General features: G+C 66.8%; 1 protein-coding gene across 3 annotated transcripts in view; it reads right to left on the reverse strand.

Annotated features, from left to right (window-relative positions):
* Positions 1-1,498: 1,498 nt before the first annotated feature.
* NFIX (nuclear factor I X) overlaps positions 1,499-25,405 on the reverse strand; it is a 37,653-nt gene continuing 13,746 nt past the window's right edge. For 2 of the 3 annotated variants that reach the window (XM_069882432.1, XM_069882433.1), the window contains exons 3-10: positions 19,786-19,848; positions 17,469-17,543; positions 16,794-16,914; positions 15,501-15,634; positions 14,140-14,262; positions 12,167-12,333; positions 6,110-6,198; positions 1,499-1,569 (exon numbers count right to left, since the gene is read on the reverse strand). In XM_069882432.1, coding sequence (XP_069738533.1) covers positions 6,127-6,198; positions 12,167-12,333; positions 14,140-14,262; positions 15,501-15,634; positions 16,794-16,914; positions 17,469-17,543; positions 19,786-19,848 — 755 coding nt within the window. In that variant the 3' untranslated portion in view covers positions 1,499-1,569; positions 6,110-6,126. The remainder of the gene's footprint in view (positions 1,570-6,109; positions 6,199-12,166; positions 12,334-14,139; positions 14,263-15,500; positions 15,635-16,793; positions 16,915-17,468; positions 17,544-19,785; positions 19,849-25,405) is intronic. The other variant, XM_069882434.1, reaches the window with a different exon arrangement.

The following is a 25,405-nucleotide window of genomic DNA, read 5'->3' on the forward strand; positions in this document are numbered from 1 at the left end:
CAAAAATGAGGAGGGGGGGCTGTTTCCCAGGGGAGGGGTTGGGGGGGGGGCATTGCTGGTGGGGGGGGGCGTCCCGTGATGGGAGGGGGGGGTGGTGTCCGAAAAACCCAGGGGTGGGGGCCACAAAGAGGGGTGGGGGGGGTCCCCATTTTTTTTTATGGGGGGGGGCCCATGGTGGGGGAAGGCACGCGGGGCGGGGGGGGGGCTAAGGCAAAAGCAGGTTTGGTCCATATGACCCCAAAACCCGGGGATTGGGGGGGGGGGGGGGAAGGACCCCCCCAAACCACCCTGGGGTGAAGGGGGGGGGGTCCTGTCCTGTCCCCCCCCAAAAAAAGGTGCAGAAACCCCAAATATTGAGCAAAATGCCCCCAAATCCCACCCCCCCCATGGGCCCCTGTGGCAGGAATCCCCCCCCCCCTTTGCCCCCCCCCCGGGATATGGGGCAAAATGACCCAAAACTGATAAAAAACACAAATCGGGGGGGGACACACACCCCGTGGGGCAAAACGAGGGAAAATTGGGGTTTTCCCCAAAAAAGCACTTGGAAAGTGGGGGGGGGGGCACCCGAAAAGGGGGGGTTTGACCCCAGAATGGGAGGTTTGACCCCAAGGGGGGGGGTTAAATGGGGGGGGACCCTAAACGGGGGGGGGGGGGAAGTGGGGTTTAACCCCAAATGGGGACATTGGACCAAAAAGGAGGGGTTTTAACCCCAAAAAAAGGGGGGGTCTGACCCAAAACGGGGGGGTTTGACCCCAAACCCGAAGGGGAAGGGGGGGGGGGTTTGACCCCAAGCGGGGTTGGACCCCAAAACGCAGGGGTTGGACCCCAAAGTGGGGGGGGGGGGCCTCGCCTGGGGGTAATTGCACTTAATTAAAAAAATGAGCGGGGGGGGGTGGGTTTCAGGGAGGGATCCCAAAGCGGGGTGGGGGGGGCTGGTTTTTTGGGGGGTGGGGGGGGTGGGTCAGGGTGGTTCGGACCCCCCCCCCCCACCCCGGCCCCGCTCGCTGGCCTGCAGCAAGGGGGGTCCCCCCCCCCCCCCGGCACACGCGTGTGCGGAGCGTGTGCGAGTGCTGGTGACCGGGGCACACGCGTGTGCGGGGGCTGGGGGGGGGGGGCACACGTGTTGGGGGGGGTGAGGGGGGGGGTTAGGAGGGGGGGGGGCAGGTAGTGTGACCCCCCCACCCCGTGTCCCCCCCTCCCCGAGCCGTGCACACGCGTGTGATGATGTGTCGTGTGCCCAGGACACGCGTGTGCTCCCCCCCCCACCCAAAAAATCGAGGGGGGGGGGGCTCGGGGTGACCCTGTCTGTGCCTGGGGGGGGGGTCCGGGGGTGGGGGGGGGACACACACACATCAGAGAGGCCGAACCCTCATCCACGTCGGGGTTGGGGGGTGTCGGGGCCCCCCCAGGGGCGGACGGCGCGGGGGGGGGGGTCGGGGGGGGTGAGAGGGGGGCCGGGGGGGGCTGCGGCTTTTTTTGTCTTTTTTTTTTTTTGTGATTTTGTTCTTTTTTTTCTCCTTTTTCCAGGTGGTTTCTCCTCGTCCGAGGGCGGCGTCAGAGGAACCAGGACTGGGGGGGAGAAGGGGGGGGGGTCAGTGAGGAGCGGGGGGCATCCCCAAATCCCCCCCAAACCCCCCCAACCCCCAGACCTGGGATTTGTGACCCAAACAGCAAGAATGAGGGGTGAGAGCAGGATCTGGGATTGGGGGAACCAGGGATGCGGGATTGGGGACCCCATGGATGCAGGATTGGGGATCCCATCGATGCGGGATTGGGGACCCCATGGATGCAGGATTGGGGACCCTATGGATGCGGGATTGGGGATCCCATGGATGCAAGATTGGGGACCCTATGGATGCGGGATTGGGGACCCCATGGATGCAAGATTGGGGATCCCATCGATGCGGGATTGGGGACCCCATGGATGCAGGATTGGGGACCCTATGGATGCGGGATTGGGGATCCCATGGATGCAAGATTGGGGACCCTATGGATGCGGGATTGGGGACCCCATGGATGCAAGATTGGGGATCCCATCGATGCGGGATTGGGGACCCCATGGATGCAGGATTGGGGACCCCATGGATGCAAGATTGGGGATCCCATGGATGCGGGATTGGGGACCCCATGGATGCAGGATTGGGGGCTCCATGGATGTGGGATTGGGGACCCTATGGATGTGGGATTGGGGATCCCATGGATGCAGGATCGGGGACCCATAGATGCAGGATTGGGGGCTCCATAGAGGCAGATGGGCCATAAGGCAGTGGGACTCCATGGATGCAGGACTGGGGACCCCATAGATGCAGGATTGGGGACCCCATAGAGGCAGGATTGGGGGCTCCATGGATGCGGGATTGGGGACCCCATAGATGCAGGATTGGGGACCCCATAGAGGCAGGATTGGGGGCTCCATGGATGCGGGATTGGGGACCCCATAGATGCAGGATTGGGGACCCCATAGAGGCAGGATTGGGGGCTCCATGGATGCAGGATTGGGGACCTAATGGATGCAGGTTAGAGGACTCCATGGATGCAGGACTGGGGACCCCATGGATGCGGGATTGGGGACCCCAGAGAGGCAGGATTGGAGGCTCCATGGATGCGGGATTGGGGGACCCCATGGAATGCGGGATTGGGAGCTACATGGATGCAGGATTGAGGACCCTATGGATGTGGGACTGGGGAAGCCATGGATGCAGGATTGGGGACCACATGGATGCGGGATTGGGGGCTCCGTGGTTGCAGGTTTGGGGACCCCCGTGGTTGCAGGATTGGGAGCTGCATGGGTGCGGGATTGGAGGCTCCATGGATGCAGGATTGGGAGCTCTGTGGTTTCAGGATTGGGGAACCCATGGTTGCAGGATTGGGGGCTCTAGGGATGCGGGATTGGGGGCTCCATGGATGCGGGATTGGGGACCCCATAGATGCTGGATTGGGGAGCCCGTGGATGTGGGATTGGGGACCCCATGGATGCAGGATTGGGGGGCTCCATGGATGCAGGATTGGGGACCCCATGGATGCAGGACTGGGGACCCCAGAGAGGCAGGATTGGAGGCTCCATGGATGCGGGATTGGGGGCTCCATAGTTTCAGGATTTGGGGCTCCATGGATGCAGGATTGGGGACCCCATGGATGCGGGATTGGGAGCTACATGGATGCAGGATTGGGGACCCTATGGATGTGGGACTGGGGAAGCCATGGATGCAGGATTGGAGGCTCCATGGATGCGGGATTGGGGGCTCCATGGCTGTGGGATTGGGAACCCCCTGGATGCGCGATTGGGGACCCCATAGATGCAGGATTGGGGGCTCCGTGGTTGCAGGATTGGGGATCCCATAGATGTGGGATTGGGGACCCCATAGATGCAGGATTGGGGGCTCCATGGATGCGGGATTGGGGACCCCATGGATGCAGGATTGGGGATCCCATCGATGTGGGACTGGGGCTCCATGGATGTGGGATTGGGGATCCCATGGATGCAGGATTGGGGACCCCATGGATGTGGAATTGGGGAAGCCATGGATGCAGGATTGGGGACCCTATGGATGTGGGATTGGGGGCTCCATGGATGCAGGATTGGGGGGCTCCATGGATGCAGGATTGGGGACCCCATAGAGGCAGGATTGGGGGCTCCATGGATGTGGGATTGGGGGCTCCATGGATGCTGGTTTGGGGGCTCCATGGATGCGGGATTGGGGACCCTGTGGATGTGGGATTGGGGTCTGCATGGTTTCAGGATTGGGGACCCCATGGATGCGCGACTGGGGGCTCCATAGATGCAGGATCGGGGATCCCATGGATGGAGGATTGGGGACCCCATGGATGCCGGATTGGGGGCTCCATGGATGCGGGATTGGGGACCCCATGGATGTGGAATTGGGGGCTCCATAGATGCAGGATTGGGGACTCCATGGATGCGGAATTGGGGACCCCGTGGATGTGGAATTGGGGGCCACATGGATGCAGGATTGGGGGCTCCACGGATGCTGGGTTGGGGAGCCCGTGGATGTGGGATTGGGGACCCCATGGATGCAGGATTAGGGGCTCCATGGATGCGGGATTGGGGATCCCATGGATGCTGAATTAGGGGCTCTAGGGATGCAGGATTGGGGGCTCCATGGATGCAGGATTGGGGACCCCATAGATGCAGGATTGGGGCTCGCTCGGTGCCAGCCAACGGCTGCATCCGCCGAGGCCCCATTGGCCCCGATCCCCCCCCGGCCCGTGGGCAACCAGCCAATCGGGCCTCGTGCCACGGAGCCCGCAGCCAACGGCGCCGCGACCCCCTGCATCCCCCCCTCTAGGGCTGCCAGGGTGATGGGGGGTCCCCACTGCGTTGCCATGGTGACCTGCCATTGTTGCCATAGCCATGACATCATGTCTCGTTGCCACGGCAACCAGACATGGGGGGGGGGGAGGTGGGGCGAGTGCCCCCCCAGTTTGGGGCAGGGCGTGGGGCTCATTAACTGCCTAATTAGCCCGGGAGGGGGGGCAGGGAGAGGCTCAGCCTTTGGGTGTGAAGGAGGAATGGTGGGGGGCCAGGAGTTGGGGGGGGGGGTCTTAGGGATGAATGAGGGGGTCCCCAAAACTGAAGGGGTGTCCCTAGCACAGGGAGGGTCCCCAGGAGTGAGGGGGGTTCATCAGGGGTAGGGGGGGATCCCCAGGACTGAGGGAGGGTCCCCAGCACAGGGGGGGGGTCCTCAGGAGTGAGGGGGGGTTCACAGGGGTGAAAGGGGAGGGGGCCCAGATCTAAGGGGGGGTCCCCAGAACTGAGGGGAGGGTCCATAGGACTGATGGGGGGGGACCCCAGAACTGAGGGGGGTCTCTAGGAGTGAGGGGGGGTTCACAGGGGTGAAGGGGGGGAGTCCCCAGAACTGAGGGGAGGTCTATAGGACTGAAGGGGGGGTCCCTAGGAGTGAGGGGGGGGGTCACAGGGGTGAAGGGGGGGGGTCCCCAGAACTGAGGGGGTTCCCTAGGAGTGAGGGGGGGTTCACAGGGGTGAAAGGAGGGGGGGGGTCCCCAGAACTGAAATGGGTCCCTAGGAGTGAGAGGGGTTCACAGGGGTGATTGGGGGAGGTCCCCAGAACTGAGGGGTGTCTCTAGGAGTAAGGGGGGTTCACAGGGGTGAAGGGGGGGGTCCCCAGAATGGAGGGGAGGGTCCATAGGACTGATGTGGGGGGTCCTCAGAACTGAGGGGGGTCCCTAGGAGTGAGGGGGGGTTCACAGGGGTGAAGTGAGGGGGTCCTCAGAACAGAGGGGGGGGTCCATAGGACTGAATGGGGGGTCCCCAGAACTGAAGGGGTTCCCTAGGAGTGAGAGGGGTTCACAGGGGTGAAGGGGGGGGTCCTCAGAACTGAGTGGACAGTCCATAGGACTGATGGGGGGGGGGCCCAGAACTGAGGGGGGTCCCTAGGAGTGAGGGGGTTTCACAAGGGTGAAGGGGGGGGGGGTCCCCAGAACTGAGGGGAGGGTCCATAAGACTGAAGGGGGGGTCCCCAGAACTGAAGGGGGGTCCCTAGGAGTGAGGGGGGGTTCACAGGGGTGAAGGGGGGGGTCCTCAGAACTGAGGGGAGGGTCCATAGGACTGATGGGGGGGTCCCCAGAACTGAGGGGGGTCCTCAGGAGTGAGCTGGGGTTCACAGGGGCGAAAGGGGGGGGTCCCCAGAACTGAGGGGAGGTCTATAGGACTGAAGGGGGGGTCCCTAGGAGTGAGGGGGGTTCACAGGGGTGAAGTGGGGCGTCCCCAGATCTGAGAGGGTGTCCATAGGACTGATGGGGGGGGGTCCCCAGAACTGAAGGGGGTCCCTAGGAGTGAGAGGGGGTTCACAGGGGTGAAAGGGGGGGGGGTCCCCAGAACTGAGGGGGTTCCCTAGGAGTGAGGGGGGGTTCACAGGGGTGAAAGGGGGGGGTCCCCAGAACTGAGGGGGTTCCCTAAGAGTGAGGGGGGGTTCACAGGGGTGAAGGGGGGGGGTCCCCAGAACTGAGGGGTGTCTCTAGGAGTGAGAGGGGGGTTCACAGGAGGGCAGGAAGGGGTGGGCATGAGTTGGGGGGTGTCCCTAGGAGTTGGGGGGTCCCTAGAAGTTGGGGGGGGGGGGTGTCCCCCTACCTGCTGCTGGGGGAGGGTCAGAAAGTTGCCGTCGCGGGGTCCGAGGCCGACAAGGCGGGGGGCAGCGGCGGCGCCTGACGCTGCGAATGCTGCGGGGAGAGCGGGCGAGGCGGCGGCTCGAGGCGTGTGCGACACACGTGCCACACGCGTGTTCGAGGCGTGCGAGGCAAGCGACGTGCCGGGGGTGGGGGTGGGGGGTGGGGACACACAAGCACTGCAGGCGTGTGACACGCAAGGCACGGGGACAACACGCGTGGCGCAGGCAGGCGACACGGATTGGAGGCGTGCGACACGCCGCGGGCGTGCGAGGCGTGCGACACGCGTGCTGCAGGCATGCGGCGGCCCCGGCTTGCGTCTGAGCGTGCAAATCAATGCGGGGGGGGGGTCGCAGATGAGCGTGCAAAGCCATGTGTGTGCAAGCACAGGTGTGTGCCCCCCCCCTCGTGCAGCGCCAGCTCCCCCATACTCACCTGTGAGCCCCCCCCGTGTCCCTTTGTGTCCCCCCCCCTCATCCCCATCCTTGCCCCGAGGATGGAGATGGGAAATCCGTAATGATTTCCCCCCCCAACCCCCAGACCCCCCATGTTCGGGTCTAGGACAGCCCCCCCCACCCTGGCAGCACCAGAAACCATGATATCCGCTGCCCCCCCCAAAAAAAAACCCCTCCCAATACCCCCCCCCCCCCCGAAAATGGGGTAAAAAGGGATAGAAATGGAGCTGTGAGGACGGAATTGGGGATGGGGGGGCATGAGGCGCTGGGGGGGTGGACGGGGGGTGCCTGGGACTTGGGGGGTGGGGGGGGCAGCAATGACAATGGGGAGGAGGTGATGATGCACGGGCAGCCGGGCCGGGCTGGGCCACCTGGTCCCCCCCCCAGGGCCACCTGGTCCCCCCCTGGGCCACCTGGTGTCACCCCCACCCCCCTCGGGTCACCTTGGTGCCCCCGGTGTCACCGCTGCTGGCTCGCCCCACGGTCGCCGCTGCCACGCGGGCCACTGGCCACGGGGGCTGCTGGCCCGGCACCTGCACCCCTGCAACCCCCACTACCCGCTGCTGCTGCACCCCACTTGCTGTGCACCCCACTGCACCCCCTGCACCCCACTGCTGGGACCCTGCACCCCCACAGCCGCTGCTGCACCCCCTTGTGCACCCCTGCACCCCCCTGCTGCACCCCCTGCGCTGCAGAGCTGCACCCCGACACCTGCTGCTGCACCCCCTTGCATCCCACTGCAGTGATCCTGCACCCCACTGCTGCCCCCCTGCACCCCCACACCGGCTGCTGCACCTCCTTGCACCCCCTGCACCCCACTGCTGCACCCCCTGCACTGCAGAGCTGCAACCGTACACCTACTGCTGCACCCCCTTGCACCCCACTGCCATGACCCTGCACTCCTGCACCCCACTGCTGCACCCCTGCACCCCCTTGCACCCCACTGCACCCCACTGCTGTGACCCTGCACCCCACTGCTGCACCTCCTGCACCCCCACACCTGCTGCTGCACCCCTGCCCCCCGCTGCACACCCCACTGCCGTGACCCTGCACCCCTGCACCCCACTGCTGCCCCCCTGCACCCCTATACCTACTGCTGCACCCCCTTGTACCCCACTGCCATGACCCTGCACTCCTGCACCCCACTGCTGCACCCCTGGACCTCCTTGCATCCCCTGCACCCCCACTGCAACCCCTGCACCCCAACACCTGCTGCTGCACCCCCTTGTGCACCCCACTGCACCCCCCTGCTGCACCCCCTGCACTGCAGAGCTGCACCCACACACCTGCTGCTGCACCCCCTTGCACCCCACTGCACCCCTACACCTGCTGCTGCACCCCCTTGCACCGCTGTACCCCACTGCAGTGACCCTCCACCCCACTGCTGCACCCCTGCACCCCCACACCTGCTGCTGCACCCCTTGCACCCCACTGCACCCCTACACCTACTGCTGCACCCCACTGCACCCCACCCTGCACTCCTGCACCCCACTGCTGCACCCCTGCACCTCCTTGCATCCCCTGCACCCCCACTGCAACCCCTGCACCCCTACACCTGCTGCTGCACCCCCTTGCATGGCTGCACCCCACTGCTGTGACCCTGCACCCCCACACCTGCTGCTGCACCTCTGCACCCCCTTGCACCCCCATTGCACCCCACTGATGCACCCCCTGCACCCCTACACCTGCTGCTGCACCCCCTTGCACTCCTGCACCCCACTGCCATGACCCTGCACCCCTGCACCCCCTTGCACCCCCCAGCACTCCTGCACCCCCACACCTGCTGCTGCTCTCCTTTGCACTCCTGCACCCCACTGCTGCACCCTCTGCACTGCAGAGCTGCACCCCTGCACCCCCTTGCACCCCCTGCACCCCACTGCACCCCCCAGCACTCCTGCACCCCCTGCTGCACCCCCTGCGCTGCAGAGCTGCACCCCTACACCTGCTGCTGCACCCCCTTGCACCCCACTGCAGTGATCCTGCACCCCACTGCTGCCCCCCTGCACCCCCACACCTGCTGCTGCACCCCCTGGCACCCCACCCTGCACTCCCGCACCCCACTGCTGCACCCCTGCACCCCCTTGCAACCCCTGCACCCCTACACCTGATGCTGCACCCCCTTGCACCGCTGCACCCCACTGCTGTGACCCTGCACCCCGCTGCTGCACCCCTGCACCCCCTTGCACCCCCATTGCACTCCCCTGCACCCCACTGATGCACCTATGCACCTTCTTGCATCCCCTGCACCCCCTGCACCCCTACACCTGCTGCTGCACCCCCTTGCACCTGCTGCACCCCACTGCCATGACCCTGCACCCCTGCACCCCCTGCACCCCATTGCACCCCCCTGCACTCCTGCACCCCCTGCACTGCAGAGCTGCACCCCTACACCTGCTGCTGCACCCCCTTGCACCACTGCACCCCACTGCTGCGACCCTCCACCCCACTGCTGCCCCCCTGTCCCCCCACACCTGCTGCTGCACCCCTGCACCCCTAACAACTACTGCTGCACCCCCTTGCACCCCACCCTGCACTCCTGCACCCCACTGCTGTGATCCTGCACCCCCACACCTGCTGCTGCACCCCTGCACCCCCTTGCACCCCCCTTGCACCCCACTGATGCACCTATGCACCCCCTTGCACCCCTACACCTGCTGCTGCACCCCCTTGCACTCCTGCACCCCACTGCTGCACCCCCTGCACTGCAGAGCTGCACCCCTGCACCCCCTTGTGCACCCCTGCACTCCTGCACCCCCCTGCTGCACCCCTACACCTGCTGCTGCACCCCCTTGCACCCCACTGCACCCCTGCACCCCCACACCCGCTGCTGCACCTCCTTGCACCCCCTGCACCCCACTGCTGCACCCCCTGCACTGCAGAGCTGCACCCCTACACCTGCTGCTGCACCCCACTGCACCCCTGCACCCCCACACCCTCTGCTGCACCTCTGCACCCCCTGCACCCCATTACCGCACCCCCACACCCTCTGCTGCACCCCACTGCAACCCTGCACCCCATTACTGCACCCCTGCACCCCCACATCCTCTGCTGCACCCCCTTGAACCCCCTGCACCCCCACACCTGCTGCTGCACCCCACTGTCCCCCTGCACCCCTACACCTGCTGCTGCACCCCTGCACCCCATTACTGCACCCCTGCACCCCCACATCCTCTGCTGCACCCCCTTGAACCCCCTGCACCCCCACACCTGCTGCTGCACCCCTGCACCCCAATACTGCACCCCTGCACCCCCACACCCTCTGCTGCACCCCCTTGAACCCCCTGCACCCCCACACCTGCTGCTGCACCCCTGCACCCCACTGCACCCCTGCACCCCATTGCTGCACCCCTGCACCCCCACACCCTCTGCTGCCCCCTGCCCCCCCTGCCCCCCCCTGCACCCCCCTGCGCCCCGTGCCCCCCACGGCCAGGCCCCGGCTGCGGGTGCAGTGGGGCGCAGTGGGGCGCACGGGGGCACTTACGGGGTGCAGCGGCCGCTCCGCCCTGGGGGCCGCTGGGGGCTTTGGGCTCCGCTGGGGGCAGGGGCAGCGGCCGAGCCAGGGGGGCCCCCGCAGCCCCCCCAGCCCGGCCCTGCGCCCCGCACGGCTGCAACGAGAACACGGTGACGGGACCCCCGGGAACCCCAAAACCCGGGGAGGGGGGGCAGCGCTTTTGGGGGGGTCCCCAAGGCGCGGGGTTGGGGAGGGGGGGGCTTCAAGGTGGGGGGGGGGTCCGGTGGGGGGATCCCCAAGATGCGAGGGGGGGTCCTCAGGGTAGGGGTGGTCTTCAAGGAGGGGGGGGTCCTTGAGGGGAGGGACCAGTGGCCCCAGCAGGGCTCAAAACTGGGACCAGTGTCACTGGCGGGGCTCCAAACTGGGACCAGTGTCCCCAGCAGAGCTCCAAACTGGGACCAGTGCCACCGTCAGGGCTCCAAACTGGGACCTGTGTCACCGTTGGAGCTCTGAACTAGGACCAGTGTCCCCGTCGGGGCTCTGAACTGGGACCAGTGTCCCCGTTGGGGCTCTGAACTAGGACCAGTGTCCCCGTCGGGGCTCTGAACTGGGACCAGTGTCCCCGTCGGGGCTCCGAACTGGGACCACTGTTCCCAGCAGAGCTCCGAACTGGAACCAGTGTCACCATCAGGGCTCCAAACTGGGACCAGTGTCACTGGCGGGGCTCCAAACTGGGACCAGTGTCCCCAGCAGAGCTCCAAACTGGGACCAGTGCCACCATCAGGGCTCCAAACTGGGACCAGTGTCACTGGCGGGGCTCCAAACTGGGACCAATGTCACCGTTGGAGCTCTGAACTAGGACCAGTGTCCCCGTCGGGGCTCCAAACTGGGACCAGTGTCCCCGTCGGGGCTCCGAACTGGGACCAGTGTCCCCAGCAGGGCTCCCGGGCAGCATCCCCACCAGTGTCACCGTATCCCCGTGTCCCTGTGTCCCCACGTCTCCCCATCCACGTCTCCCTGTCCCCTCAGTGTCCCCATCCCCGCAGTGTCCCCTCTGTCCCTGCAGTGTCCCCCCATCCTCATCCTCAGCATCATCCCTGTCCCCCCAGTCCCTGCAGTGTCCCCCGCGTCCCCATCCTCACAGTGTCACCCCAGTCCCTGCAGTGTTCCCCCATCCTCATTCTCAGTGTCATCCCTGTCCCCCCTGTCCCTGCAGTGTCCCCCCCATCCTCATCCTCAGTGTCCCCCCTGTCCCCCCTGTCCCTGCAGTGCCCCCCCATCCTCATCCTCAGTGTCCACCCTGTCCCTGCAGTGTCCCCCCCATCCTCATCCTCAGTGTCCCCCCTGTCCCCCCTGTCCCTGCAGTGCCCCCCCATCCTCATCCTCAGTGTCCCCACTGTCCCTGCAGTGTCCCCCCATCCTCATCCTCAGTGTCCCCCCTGTCCCTGCAGTGTCCCCCCATCCTCATCCTCAGTGTCCACCCTGTCCCTGCAGTGTCCCCTCATCCTCATCCTCAGTGTCCCCCCTGTCCCTGCAGTGTCCCCCCATCCTCATCCTCAGTGTCCCCCCTGTCCCTGCAGTGTCCCCCCCAACCTCATCCTCAGTGTCATCCCTGTCCCCCCTGTCCCTGCAGTGTCCCCCCATCCTCATCCTCAGCATCATCCCTGTCCCCCCTGTCCCTGCAGTGTCCCCCCCATCCTCATCCTCAGTGTCCCCCGTCCCCCCTGTCCCTGCAGTGTCCCCCCATCCTCATCCTCAGTGTCCCCCCTGTCCCTGCAGTGTCCCCCCCATCCTCATCCTCAGTGTCCCCACTGTCCCTGCAGTGTCCCCCCATCCTCATCCTCATCCTCATCCCTGTCCCCCCTGTCCCTGCAGTGTCCCCTCATCCTCAGTGTCCCCCCTGTCCCTGCAGTGTCCCCCCCATCCTCATCCTCAGCATCATCCCTGTCCCCCCTGTCCCTGCAGTGTCCCCTCATCCTCAGTGTCCCCCCTGTCCCTGCAGTGTCCCCCCATCCTCATCCTCATCCCTGTCCCCCCTGTCCCTACAGCATCCCCCACGCCCCCCACCCCCGGCAGTGTCCCCCCCACCCCGTGTCCCCCGTGTCCCCCGTCCCACCTGGGGGCCCTGGGCGGCGCCGTCGGCGCAGACGAACTGGACGAAGTCCTTGAGCGAGTCCTGCCCGTGGTGGTAGCGGATGGTGGGGTGCGCGAAGTAGGGGCTCGACTGGGGCAGCAGGGACCCCGACGGGAAGTGCAGCGCCGAGGCCGAGGCCCGCGGGCTGCCTGCAGGGACCCTCAGCGCTGGCACCCCGAGTGGGCACCCGCAGCCCCCCGGGACGTGGGACCCCCCGACACCCCCGAGTGGGCACCCGCAGCCCCCCGGGACGTGGGACCCCCCGACACCCCCGAGTGGGCACCCGCAGCCCCCCGGGACGTGGGACCCCCCGACACCCCCGAGTGGGCACCCGCAGCCCCCCAGGACGTGGGACCCCCCCGACACCCCCGAGTGGGCACCCGCAGCCCCCTGGGACGTGGGACCCCCCGACACCCCCGAGTGGGCACCCGCAGCCCCCCGGGACGTGGGACCCCCCGACACCCCGAGTGGGCACCCGCAGCCCCCCGGGACGTGGGACCCCCCGACACCCCCGAGTGGGCACCCGCAGCCCCCTGGGACGTGGGACCCCCCGACACCCCCGAGTGGGCACCCGCAGCCCCCCGGGACGTGGGACCCCCCGACACCCCCGAGTGGGCACCCGCAGCCCCCCAGGACGTGGGACCCCCCGACACCCCCGAGTGGGCACCCACAGCCCCCTGGGATGTGGGACACCCCAACACCCCCAAGTGGGCACCCGCAGCCCCCCAGGATGTGGGACCAGGGACCCCCCGACACCCCCGAGTGGGCACCCGCAGCCCCCCGGGACTTGGGACCCCCCCTGACACCCCCGAGTGGGCACCCGCAGACCCCTGGGACGTGGGACCAGGGACCCCCCGACACCCCTGAGTGGGCACCCGCAGCCCCCCGGGACGTGGGACCAGGGACCCCCCGAGTGGGCACCCACAGCCCCCTGGGATGTGGGACACCCCAACACCCCCAAGTGGGCACCCGCAGCCCCCCGGGACGTGGGACCCCCTGACACCCCCGAGTGGGCATCCACAGCCCCCTGGGATGTGGGACACCCCAACACCCCCAAGTGGGCACCCGCAGCCCCCCAGGATGTGGGACCAGGGACCCCCCGACACCCCGAGTGGGCACCCGCAGCCCCCTGGGACCAGGGACACCCCGACACCCCGAGTGGGCTCCTGCAGACCCCCTGGATGTGGGACCCCCCGACACCCCCGAGTGGGCACCCGCAGCCCCCCGGGACATGGGACCAGGGACCCCCCTGGACCCTGGGACTGGGGGACCCACAGCCCCCCGGGAAATGGGACTGGGGGACCAGAGCCCCCCCTGGACTGGGGGAGCTGGGACTGGGGGATGCGGGATTGGGGGATGTGGGATTGGGGGACCCAGACCCCCCCCCAAGACCCTGGGAGATGGGACTGGGGGAGCTGGGACCGGGGGACGTGGGATTGGGGGACCCAGAGCCCCCCCCCCCGAATTCTGGAGCTGGGACTGGGGGAGCTGGGACAGGGGGACCCGGAGCCCCCCCAGGACCCCAGGAGATGGGACTGGAGGAGCTGGGACTGGGGGAACTGGGAACTGGGGGACCCAGAGCCCTCCTGGACCCCTGGAACTGGGGGAGCTGGGACTGGGGGACCCAGAGCCCTCCTGGAGCCCTGGGACTGGGGGAACTGGGACTGGGGGACCCAGAATCCCCCCAGACCCTGGGAGTTGGAACTGGGGGGAACTGGGATTATGGGAAGCGGGGTCCTGCGGGATCCCAAGGAGCTGGAGGGAGTCAGAGGGGTCCTGGGGGTCCCGAGGGATGAGGGGGACCCCAGGGGAAGGCTGTGGGGGGGGTGTGGAGGTCCCGAGGGGTCAGGGGGGTCCAGGGGAGGGCATGGAGCAGAGGGGGGGTTCCCAGGGCTCCTATGGGGTTGGGGGGGTCCGGGGGGGTCCCCGGGGGTCCCGGGGGGTTGGGGTCTCACCGGGGCGGACGCCGGCCAGCACGGGCAGGGGGTGGTGGCCGAAGGCCATGCGGGGGGTGGCCGCGTGCCCCGACAGCGCGCTGCAGAAATCCAGCTTCCCCGACTTCTTCAGCGCCCCCGGACCTGGGGGGGGGCAGCGGGGGGGTCACCAGGAACCCCATGGCCCCATGGAGACCTCCCCCAGACTCCTCTAATACCCTCATTGCCCCCCAAGCACAGAGCAACCCACCCCCCCAGCTCTCGGGGACACCTGTTGCCCCGCAGCCCCCCCCCTCCTTTGCCCCTCGTGCCCCCCCCCACTGTCCCCTTGTCACCCCCCCACACCCACTGCTGCCCCCAGGAAACCCCTGTGCCCCACCAGTGCCCCCCATCCTCACTGCCCCCCCTGTGTCCCCCCATAACCCCCCATTACTCCCCCCTTTGCCCCCCATTACCCCTCCCACTGTCCTCCCGTCACCCCCCAACAGCCACAGCTGCCCCCAGGACCCGCCCCGTGCCCCCCCAGTGCCCCCATCCTCACTGCCCCCCCCATTTCCCCCCATTGTCCCCCCCATAGCCCCTTATTGCCCCCCCCGCATCTCCACAGCCCCACCCTTTGCCCCCCATGCCCCCCCTTTTCCCCCTCCCACTGTCCCTTTGTCACCCCCCAACACCCACAGCTGCCCCCAGGACCCCCCCTGTGGCCCCCCCGTGCCCCCCATCCTCATTGTCCCCCCTGTGCCCCCCCACTGCCCCCCCCGCATCCCCACAGCCCCCCCTTTGCCCCCCATGCCCCCCCTTTCCCCCCTCCCACTGTCCTTTCATCACCCCCCAACATCCACAACTGCCCCCAGGACCCCCCTTTGCCCCCCCCATAATGCCCCTATGCTCCCCCCTCACCCTCCATTCCCCCCCCATCACTCCTTTGCCCCCCATGTCCCCCCTTTTCCCCCTCCCACTGTCCTCTTGTCACCTCCCAACATCCACAACTGCCCCCAGGACCCTCCCTTGCCCCCCCCAGTGCCCCCCTCTCACTGTTCCCCCCCCTTATGGCCCCCCCCATAACCCCCTATTGCCCACCCCCCACCCCCACAGCCCCCCCTTTGCCCCCCATGCTCCCCCTTTTCCCCCTCCCACTGTCCTCTCGTCACCCCCCAACATCCACAACTGCCCCCAGGACCCCCCTTTGCCCCCCCATAATGCCCCTATGCCCCCCCCTCACCCTCCATTGCCCCCCCCATCACTCCTTTGCCCCCCATGTCCCCCCTTTTCCCCCTCCCACTGTCCTTTTGTCACCTCCCAACATCCACAACTGCCCCCAGGACCCCCCTGTGCCCCCCCTGTGCCCCCTCCCTCGCTGTCCCCCCCCCCGTGCCACCCACCGGTGTCCACGTCGCCCCCCCAGGGTCCCTGGCTGCCCCCGGGGGCCGGCGATCGCCCCGGCCCGGGGTAGAAGACATCGTCCCCTGGCCCCTCCAGGTCCCCCTCGTCCAGCGCTTTGGGGCGCTTGGGGCCGCTGTGGGGGGGGGGTGTCACCGGGGGGGTGGGATGTCACCCCCACACCCCCCCCCAGTGACTGGAACCCCCCCCATGGGGACACAGAGGAGCTGGGGGGGGGCTGGCTGCAGGGGGTGTGGGGTTTTGGGGGGTCCCATGGGGGCCTGGGGTTCCAGGGAGGGTCCGAGGGGGGGAAATTGGATGGTTATAAGGGGTCTGGGGGGGGCATTGGGGGTCCCAAGGGTTATGGAGGGTCCCAGGAGCTGAAGGGGGGGTCATAGGGGGGGTAATTGAGCGGTTATGGGGTCGCGGGGGGGGCATAATGGGTTATGGGGGTCCCAGGAGCTGAAGGGGGGGTCACGGGGGGGTAATTGGATGATTATAGGGGTCTTGGGGGGGGTCACAGGGGGTTATGGGGGTCCCAGGGGCTGAGGGGGGGGGTCATGGGGGGGTAATTGGATGGTTATGGGGTCTCCAGGGGGGCACAGAGGGTTATGGGGGGTCCCAGGGGGGTCCCAGGAGCTGAAGGGGGGGTCATGGGGGGGTAATTGCATGATTAAAGGGGTCTTGGGGGGGTGTCACAGGGGGTTATGGGGGTCCCAGGGGCTGAGGGGGGGTCATGGAGTGGTAATTGGATGATTATAGGGGTCTTAGGGGGGGGGCACAGGGGATTATGGGGGTCCCAGGGGCTGGGGGGGGGTCATGGGGGGGTAATTGCATGATTAAAGGGGTCTTGGGGGGGTGTCACAGGGGGTTATGGGGGTCCCAGGGGCTGAGGGGGGGTCATGGAGTGGTAATTGGATGATTATAGGGGTCTTAGGTGGGGGTCACAGGGGATTATGGGGGTCCCAGGGGTTATGGGGGGGGTTCAAGGGATCCCAGGTATGAGAGGGACGATCCGGGGGGGGTGGGGTGTAAATGGGGGGATACAGGGGGGCTAATTGGGGGGATATGGGGGTAAATGGGGGGATATGGGGGGGGGCAATTGGGGGGATATGGGGGGGGGTAACTGGGGGGATATGAGGGGGTAATTGGGGGGCTATGGAGGGCTTGGAGGGGGTTATAGGGATCCCAGGGGGTCTCAGGAGCTGAAGGGGGGGTCATGGGGGGGGTCATTGGGCAGTTATGGGGTCCCGGGGGGGCAGAGGGGGTTATGGGGGTCCCGGGGTGGGGGTTACCTGGCGGTGGGGGGGCCGAGGGGCCGGCGGCCGAGGGCCACGGGGCTGATGTTGTAGTAGCCCCCCGGGCTCTCCAGGTCGGCCAGCGAGAAGTTGGGGCCCGAAGCCGTCGCCACAGGGGCTGGGGGGGGGCAGGGGGGGGCACAGGGGGTGTGGGGGACCCATATGGGACACCCCCCCCACCCCCTAGAGCTGCCCCCCCAGCCCCTCCCAATTCCCACCCCTCTCTGCGTCCCCACAGACCCCCAGCCCCATAGCCCCCCATTTGCACCCCCATGTCTACAGCTCCCCCTTTTTGCCTCCCCGTGTCCCCCATCCCCATAACCCCTTCTTTTTGCCCCCCCTTTTTTGCCCCCCGGTGTCCCCCCAGCCCCATTTGCCCCCCATGCCCCCCCCAGCCCCATAGCCCCCTCTCTGCCCCCCCACACCCACAGCCCCCCCCTTTTGGCCCCCTTGTGTCCCCCCCATCCTCATAGCCCCCCATTTGTCCCCCCATCCCTATAGCCCCCCCTTTTTTCCCCCCTCTCACCCCCCCCCCAGCATCCACCTGCACCCCCAGACACCCCGTGCCCCCTCTCCTCACTGTGTGTCCCCCCCCGCCGTGTCCCCCCCGTGTCCCCCAGGCTCACCCCTCCATTCCCACCCCCCCTGCCCCCCCCGGGCCCCCCCACTCACTCTGGGACACTCGCACCAGCTCGGCCACGTTCCAGACCCCGGACGTCACGAAGCAGTCCTGGAAGGTCAGGTGGCCTGGGGGGGGACACGGGGACATGGGGGGGGGCACCGGGACATGGGGTTAGGGGGCACTGCACTGGGGGGGGGCATGGGGGACATGAGGAGGGGCACAGGGACATGGGGGGGGACACAGGGACATGGGGGGGCACAGGGACATTGTGGGGGCATAGGGACATGAGGGGACATGGGGACATGGGGGGGCAGGGGGACATGGGGGGGCACAGTGACATGAGGGGACATGGGGACATGGGGACATGAGGGGCATGGGGACATGGGGGGGACAGGGACATTGCGGGGGCATAGGGACATGGGGGGGCACAGGGACACGAGGGGACATGGGGACATGGGGGGGACAGGGACATGGGGGGGCACAGGGACATTGGGGGGACATGGGGACATGGGGGGACATGGGGACATGGGGACATGGGGGGACAGGGACATGGGCGGGCACAGGGACATGAGGGGACATGGGGACATGGAGGGGCACAGGGACATGGGGGGGGCACTGCACTGGGGGGACGTTGGGGCTGGGGACACTATGGTGACAGAGGGAACAGGAGCACGAACTGGGAGCACTGGAGTGACACTGGGAGCACTGGGGTGGTACTGGGATGGCACTGGGAGCACTGGGATGGCACTGGAAGCTACACAGGTGGCACTGGGAGCTGCACAGATGGCACTGGGAGCACTGGGATGGCACTGGGATGGCACTGGGATGGTACTGGGGGCCGCGGAGGGAGCACTGGGAGCACTGGGATGGCACTGGGAGCACTGGGATAGCACTGGAAGCTCCACGGGTGGCACTGGGAGCACTGGGATGGCACTGAGGGCTGCATGGGTGGCACTGGGAGCACTGGGATGGCACTGGGATGGCACTGGGATGGCACTGGGATGGCACTGGGATGGCACTGGGAGCTGCACAGGTGGTACTGGGAGCACTGGGAGCTGCACAGGTGGCACCGGGAGCACTGGGATAGCACTGGGAGCGGCATGGGTGGCACTGGGAGCACTGGGATGGCATTGGGATGGCACTGGGATGGTACTGGGAGCACTGGGATGGCATTGGGAGCTGCACAGGTGGCACTGGGAGCTGCACAGATGGCACTGGGAGCACTGGGATGGCACTGGGATGGCACTGGGAGCACTGGGATGGCACTGGGAGCTGCACAGGTGGTACTGGGAGCACTGGGATGGCACTGGGATGGCACTGGGAGCACTGGGATGGCACTGGGAGCTGCACAGGTGGCACCGGGAGCACTGGGATGGCACTGGGATGGCACTGGGAGCACTGGGATGGCACTGGGATGGCACTGGGATGGCACTGGGAGCGGCATGGGTGGCACTGGGAGCACTGGGATGGCATTGGGAGCTGCACAGGTGGCACTGGGAGCTGCACAGATGGCACTGGGAGCACTGGGATGGCACTGGGATGGCACTGGGAGCACTGGGATGGCACTGGGAGCTGCACAGGTGGTACTGGGAGCACTGGGATGGCACTGGGATGGCACTGGGAGCACTGGGATGGCACTGGGAGCTGCACAGGTGGCACCGGGAGCACTGGGATGGCACTGGGATGGCACTGGGAGCACTGGGATGGCACTGGGATGGCACTGGGATGGCACTGGGAGCGGCATGGGTGGCACTGGGAGCACTGGGATGGCATTGGGAGCTGCACAGGTGGCACTGGGAGCTGCACAGATGGCACTGGGAGCACTGGGATGGCACTGGGAGCAGCACGGGTGGCACTGGGAGCACTGGGATGGCACTGGGGGCTGCACGGGTGGCTCTGGGTGCACTGGGATGGCACTGGGATGGCACTGGGAGCACTGGGATGGCATTGGGATGGTACTGGGGGCCACGGAGGGAGCACTGGGAGCACTGGGATGGCACCGGGAGCACTGGGATAGCACTGGGAGCTCCACGGGTGGCACTGGGAGCACTGGGAGCTGCACTGGGGGCTGCACGGGTGGCTCTGGGAGCACTGGGATGGCACTGGGAGCAGCAGGGATGGCACTGCGAGCAATGGGATGGCACTGGGATGGTACTGGGGGCTGCGGAGGGAGCACTGGGAGCACTGGGATAGCACTGGGAGCTCCACGGGTGGCACTGGGAGCACTGGGATGGCACTGGGAGCTGCAGGGGAGCACAGGGAGCACTAGGGCGTGACTGGGGGGGCACTGGGGGTTACTGGGAGCACTGGGATGGCACTGGGGGCTGGAGGGGTCACTGGGGGTTACTGGGAGCACTGGTGCCTCACCGTTGGGGAGAGGCTTGACGTCCGCGTCCCCCTGGGCGCTGGCGCTGTCGGACTGGCCGGAATCTGGGGGGGGGGGGGGGGAACATGGGGTCAAACTGGGTCACGGGGCGCCCCCCCCGCCCCCCCACCCCAAAAAGGTCCCTTGTTCCCACGGGGCCGCACGAGGTCAGCACAGAGACACACACCCCCCCCAAACTGGGGGACCCAGACCCCCCAAATCGAGGGGGCAGAGACACCTCAGTCCCCCCTCCCCCCAGATCTGGCACCCAGACCCCCCCAGATCTAGGGGATGGAGACATCCCAGTAACCCCCCCCTCAAACTGGGGGACCCAGACCCCTCAGATCTAGGGGGTAGAGACACCCCAGTAACCCCCCCCTCAAACTGGAGGATGCAGACCCCCCAAATCTACAGGATAAAGACACCCCAGTAACCCTCCCCTCAAACTGGGGGACCCAGACCCCCCCAAATCTACAGACAGAGACATCCCAGTGCCCCCCCCTCAAACTGGGGGACCCAGACCCCCTAAATCTAGGGGTAGAGACACCCCAGTGCTCCCCCCCTCTAACTGGGGGACCCAGACCCCCCAAATCTAGGGGGTAGAGACACCCCAGTAACCTCCCCCCCAAACTGGGGTACCCAGACCCCCCAAATCTACAGGATAGAGACACCCCAGTAACACCCCCTCAAACTCGGGGACCCAGACCCCCCAAATCTAGGGGGTAGAGACACCCCAGTAACCCCCCCCCTCAAACTGGGGGACCCAGACCCCCAAATCTACAGGATAGAGACACCCCAGTGCTCCCCCCTCCAAACTGGGGGACCCAGACCCCCCAAATCTAGGGGGTAGAGACACCCCAGTCCCCCCTCCCCCCAAATCTGGCATCCAGACCCCCCCAGATCTAGGGGATGGAGACATCTCAGTGCCCCCCCCTCAAACTGGGGGTCCCAGACCCCCCAAATCTAGGGGGTAGAGACACCCCAGTAACCCCCCCCCCAAACTGGGGGACCCAGACCCCCCAAATCTAGGGGTAGAGACACCCCAGTGCCCCCCCCTCAAACTGGAGGACCCAGACCCCTCAAGTCTACAGGATAGAGACACCCCAGTGCCCCCCCCCCCAAACTGGGGGACCCAGACCCCCCAAATCTAGGGGTAGAGACACCCCAGTGCCCCCCCCTCAAACTGGAGGACCCAGACCCCTCAAGTCTACAGGATAGAGACACCCCAGTGCCCCCCCCCCCAAACTGGGGGCATCCAGCCCCCCCCAAATCTGAGAGACCCCAGGGTCTAACCCCCCTCAACCCCCCCAACCCCCCAGTTTACCCCCCCCCCATACGAGACCCGGACTCTGGGCTGGCCAGGGGGGTGGGTTTGGGGGGGCCCAGCAAGGCAGGGTCTGGGGAGATGGTTGGGGGGGTGGATTTTTTTTGGGGGGGGGGGCCAGGCTGGCAGGGGCTGGCGATGGGGGGGGGTCCGGGGGCCGCCGTGGGGCCAGGCTGGGGGCCAGGAATGCGCTGGCCCCCCGCCAGCGGGCAGAGCCAACAAAGCCGCAGTTGTCTGCGACGGGTTTGGGGGGGGGGGGGCACAGGGAGCCTGAGACACACCCCCCCCCCCCCAACCCAGCACCCCCAGACACCCCCCCCCCCGCAGCCTCCATCTGCCCCACACACCTGGGACCCCCCTCCCCCAAATCCTTCTCCCCCACCCTGTGGGGTCACAACTTGAAGGGGGGGCACGTGGGAGTCTGTGCTGCACCCCCCCCCCTCCTCAGACTTGGGGGGGGGGGGTCTCAGGACCCCCAACCTTCCTATGTCCCGGTGTTCCTGCCCCACAGCATCGCTGCCCCATAGCATCCCATGTCCCCATGTGACCCCTGCCCCACAGCATCCCTGCCCCATAGCATCCTGTGTCCCCATGTGCCCCCTGCCCCATAGCATCCCTGCCCCATAGCATCCTGTGTCCCCATGTGCCCCCTGCCCCATAGCATCCCTGCCCCGCAGCATCCCTGCCCCATAGCATCCTGTGTCCCCATGTGCTCCCTGCCCCATAGGATCCCTGCCCCATAGGATCTCATGTCCCCACAGTATCCCTGCCCCACAGCATCCCTGCCCCATAGCATCCCGTGTCCCCATGTGCCCCTGCCCCACAGCATCCCTGCCCCATAGCATCCCGTGTCCCCATGTGTCCCCTGCCCCATAGCATCCCTGCCCCATAGCATCCCGTGTCCCCACATGCCCCTGCCCCATAGCCTCCTGTGACCCTGCATGCCCCCTGGCCCATAGCATCCCTGCCCCATAGGATCCTGTGTCCCCATGTGTCCCCTGCCCCATAGCATCCCTGCCCCATAGCATCCCGTGTCCCCATGTGTCCCCTGCCCCACAGCATCCCTGCCCCATAGCATCCTGTGTCCCCATGTGACCCCTGCCCCACAGCATCCCTGCCCCACAGCATCCTGTGTCCCCACATGCCCCTGCCCCACAGCACCCCTGCCCCATAGCATCCCCTGTCCCCACGTGCCCCCTGCCCCACAGCATCCCTGCCCCGTAGGATGCCGTGTCCCCACGTGCCCCTGCCCCATAGCATCCCGTGTCCCCACATGCCCCTGCCCCATAGCCTCCTGTGTCCCCACATGCCCCCTGCCCCACAGCATCCCTGCCCCATAGCATCCTGTATCCCCACATGCCCCCTGCCCCATAGCATCCCTGCCCCATAACATCCCTGCCCCATAGCATCCCGTGTCCCCACGTGCCCCTGCCCCATAGCATCCCTGCCCCGCAGCATCCCGTGTCCCCACGTTCCCCCTGCCCCACAGCAACCCTGCCCCACAGCATCCTGTGTCCCCGCATGCCCCCTGCCCCACAGCGTCCCCACACCCCCAGCCCCCCAGCGGGGGTTCAGGAGCTGCCGGGCAGCTGCGTCCCAGCCCCCTGGGACCCTTTCCTGCCTCCCCCCAACAAACCTGCACCCCCCAAACCCCGGTACCTGCCCCACAGACCCCACCCCACACGGGTCCTGGAGGTGCTGCAGCCCCACAGAGCCCTACAGAGCCCCATAGAGCCTTATAGAGACCCATAGAGCCCCACAGAGCCTTATAGAGCCCCATAGAGCCCTATAGAGCCCCATTGAGCCCTATAGAGACCCACAGAGCCCTATAGAGCCCCATCGAGCCCTATAGAGCCCCACAGAGCCCTATAGAGCCCCACAGAGCCCCATTGAGCCCTGTAGCGCCCCATTGAGCCCTATAGAGCCCCACAGAGCCCTATAGAGCCCCACTGAGCCCTATAGAGACCCACAGAGCCCTATAGAGCCCCACAGAGCCCTATAGAGCCCCATCAAGCCCTATAGAGACCCACAGAGCCTTATAGAGCCCCATAGAGCCCTATAGAGACCCACCGAGCACTATAGAGCCTCACAGAGCCCTATGGAGCCCTATAGAGCCCCACAGAGCGCTATAGAGTCTCACAGAGCCCTATGGAGCCCTATAGAGCCCCACAGAGCGCTATAGAGTCTCACAGAGACCTATGGAGCCCCATAGAGCCTCACAGAGCCCTATAAAGCCCCACAGAGCCCCATTGAGCCCTATAGAGACCCACAGAGCACTATAGAGCCCCACAGAGACCTATGGAGCCCTATAGAACCCCACAGAGCCTGATAGAGCCCCATAGAGCCTCACAGAGCCCCATTGAGCCCTATAGAGCCCCACAGAGCCTTATAGAGCCCCATAGAGCCTCACAGAGCCCTATAGAGCCCCATAGAGCCCCACAGAGCCCCATTGAGCCCTATAGAGCCCCACAGAGCCTTATAGAGCCCCATAGAGCCTCACAGAGCCTTATAGAGCCCCATAGAGCCCCATAGAGCCCCACAGAGCCCCATTGAGCCCTATAGAGCCCCACAGAGCACTATAGAGCCTCACAGAGACCTATGGAGCCCTATAGAACCCCACGGAGCTCTATAGAGCCCCAGAGAGCCCTACAGAGCCCTATAGGGCCCTACAGAGCCCTATAGAGCCGTACAGACCCTGTAGAGCCTCACAGAGCCCTATAGGGCCCCATAGAGCCCTATAGAGCCCTTGGCATGGGGGGGGGTCTCCACCATGGGGGGGCGGTTCTTGGAGGGGGGTGGGGGGCGCACTATGGTGGGGGTGGGTCCCCATTATGGGGGGGGTGTCTCCATCATGGGGGTGTCTCCATCAAGAGGGGGGGGCTATTGCAGGGAGGGAGGGGCACAATGGGTGTGTGTGGGGGTCCCCATTGTGTCACGGGGGTCCCCATTATGGGGGGGCTCCCCATTATGGCAGGGGGGTGTCTCCATCATGGGGGTGTCTCCATCAAGAGGGGGGGCTATTGCAGGGAGGGAGGGGCACAATGGGTGTGTGTGGGGGGGTCCCCATTGTGTCAGGGGTTCCCCATTATGGGGGGGCTCCCCATTATGGCAGGGGGGTGTCTCCATCATGGGGGTGTCTCCATCAAGAGGGGGGGCTATTGCAGGGAGGGAGGGGCACAATGCATGGGGGGGGGGTTCCCCTTTGTGTCAGGGGGGTCCCCATTATGGGGGGGCTACCCATTATGGGGGGGGGTGTCTCCATCATGGTGGGGGGTCCCCAGCAAGGGGGGGGTCTCCCCATTAAGGGCAGGGGAGTCCCCATCAAAGGGGGGGGGCTATTGCAGGGAGGGAGGGGCACAATGTGTGCATGTGGGGGGGGTCCCCATGATGGGGGGGGAGTCCCCATCAAGAGGGGGACTATTGCAGGAAAGGAGGGGTACAGTGTGTGTGGGGGGGGTCCCCATTATGGGGGGGGGCTATTGCAGGCAGGGAGGGGCACAATGTGTGCATGTGGGGGGGGTCCCCATGATGGGGGGGGGTGTCCCCCATGAAAGAGGGGGGGGGTCCCCATGATGGGAAGGGGGTGTGTATATGCTGGGTGGTGTCCCCGGCTTCGGGGGGGGGCTCTCAGGCGGCAGGGGGGGGGGTCCCGGCGCGGGGCTGCGGTGCCGCAGCGCCTTTCGGGTGCCAAAAGCGCCGCCATCTTATGCGAAGGGTTGGGGAGGGGGTGTTGGCACCGCGCCCCCCGGCCCCGCCGCAGCCAAAGGGCCTCCAGCAGGGGAGGGGGACGAGGTGGGGGGGGGTTGGGATTGGGGGGGTTGGGGGGTTGGGGTTTGGGGGGGGGTGGGGGGGGAGGGAAAAGCAGGGGGAGCCAGGGCAGCGCTCGGGGCCTCGTGCCGCGAAGGGGGCACGGTGCCAACCGGGGCCATTTTGGCGGCGCTGGGCGAGAGCCGCGATGGGGATGGGAGCCCCCCAGGCAGGCAAGGGGGGGGGACAACCCCCCCCCCGGACAAGCCCAGATTTGGCACAGGGGCCTGGGGGGGGTGGGATTGCCATGGTTGGGGGGGGGGGGGGCTGGATACGTACCCCGAATTGCCCCCTCCTTTGCTCCCCGATGCGCAGGGGTTGAGGCGCCAGCCCTAAAATCCCTCGCTCCAGCCCCCCAAAATTCCTCCGGTGGCAAAGGGGGGAGCGGCGAAGCTTCCACACACACACCCCCCCAGCACAAACCTGTCCCCGTTGCGGCCCCCGCACACGCGTGTGTCCCTGGGCCCGGCACAGGGCGCACACGCGTGGGC

The sequence above is a fragment of the Phaenicophaeus curvirostris genome, unplaced genomic scaffold, assembly GCF_032191515.1.
Source record: "Phaenicophaeus curvirostris isolate KB17595 unplaced genomic scaffold, BPBGC_Pcur_1.0 scaffold_127, whole genome shotgun sequence".
In the NCBI taxonomy this organism is placed as follows: Eukaryota; Metazoa; Chordata; class Aves; order Cuculiformes; family Cuculidae; genus Phaenicophaeus; species Phaenicophaeus curvirostris.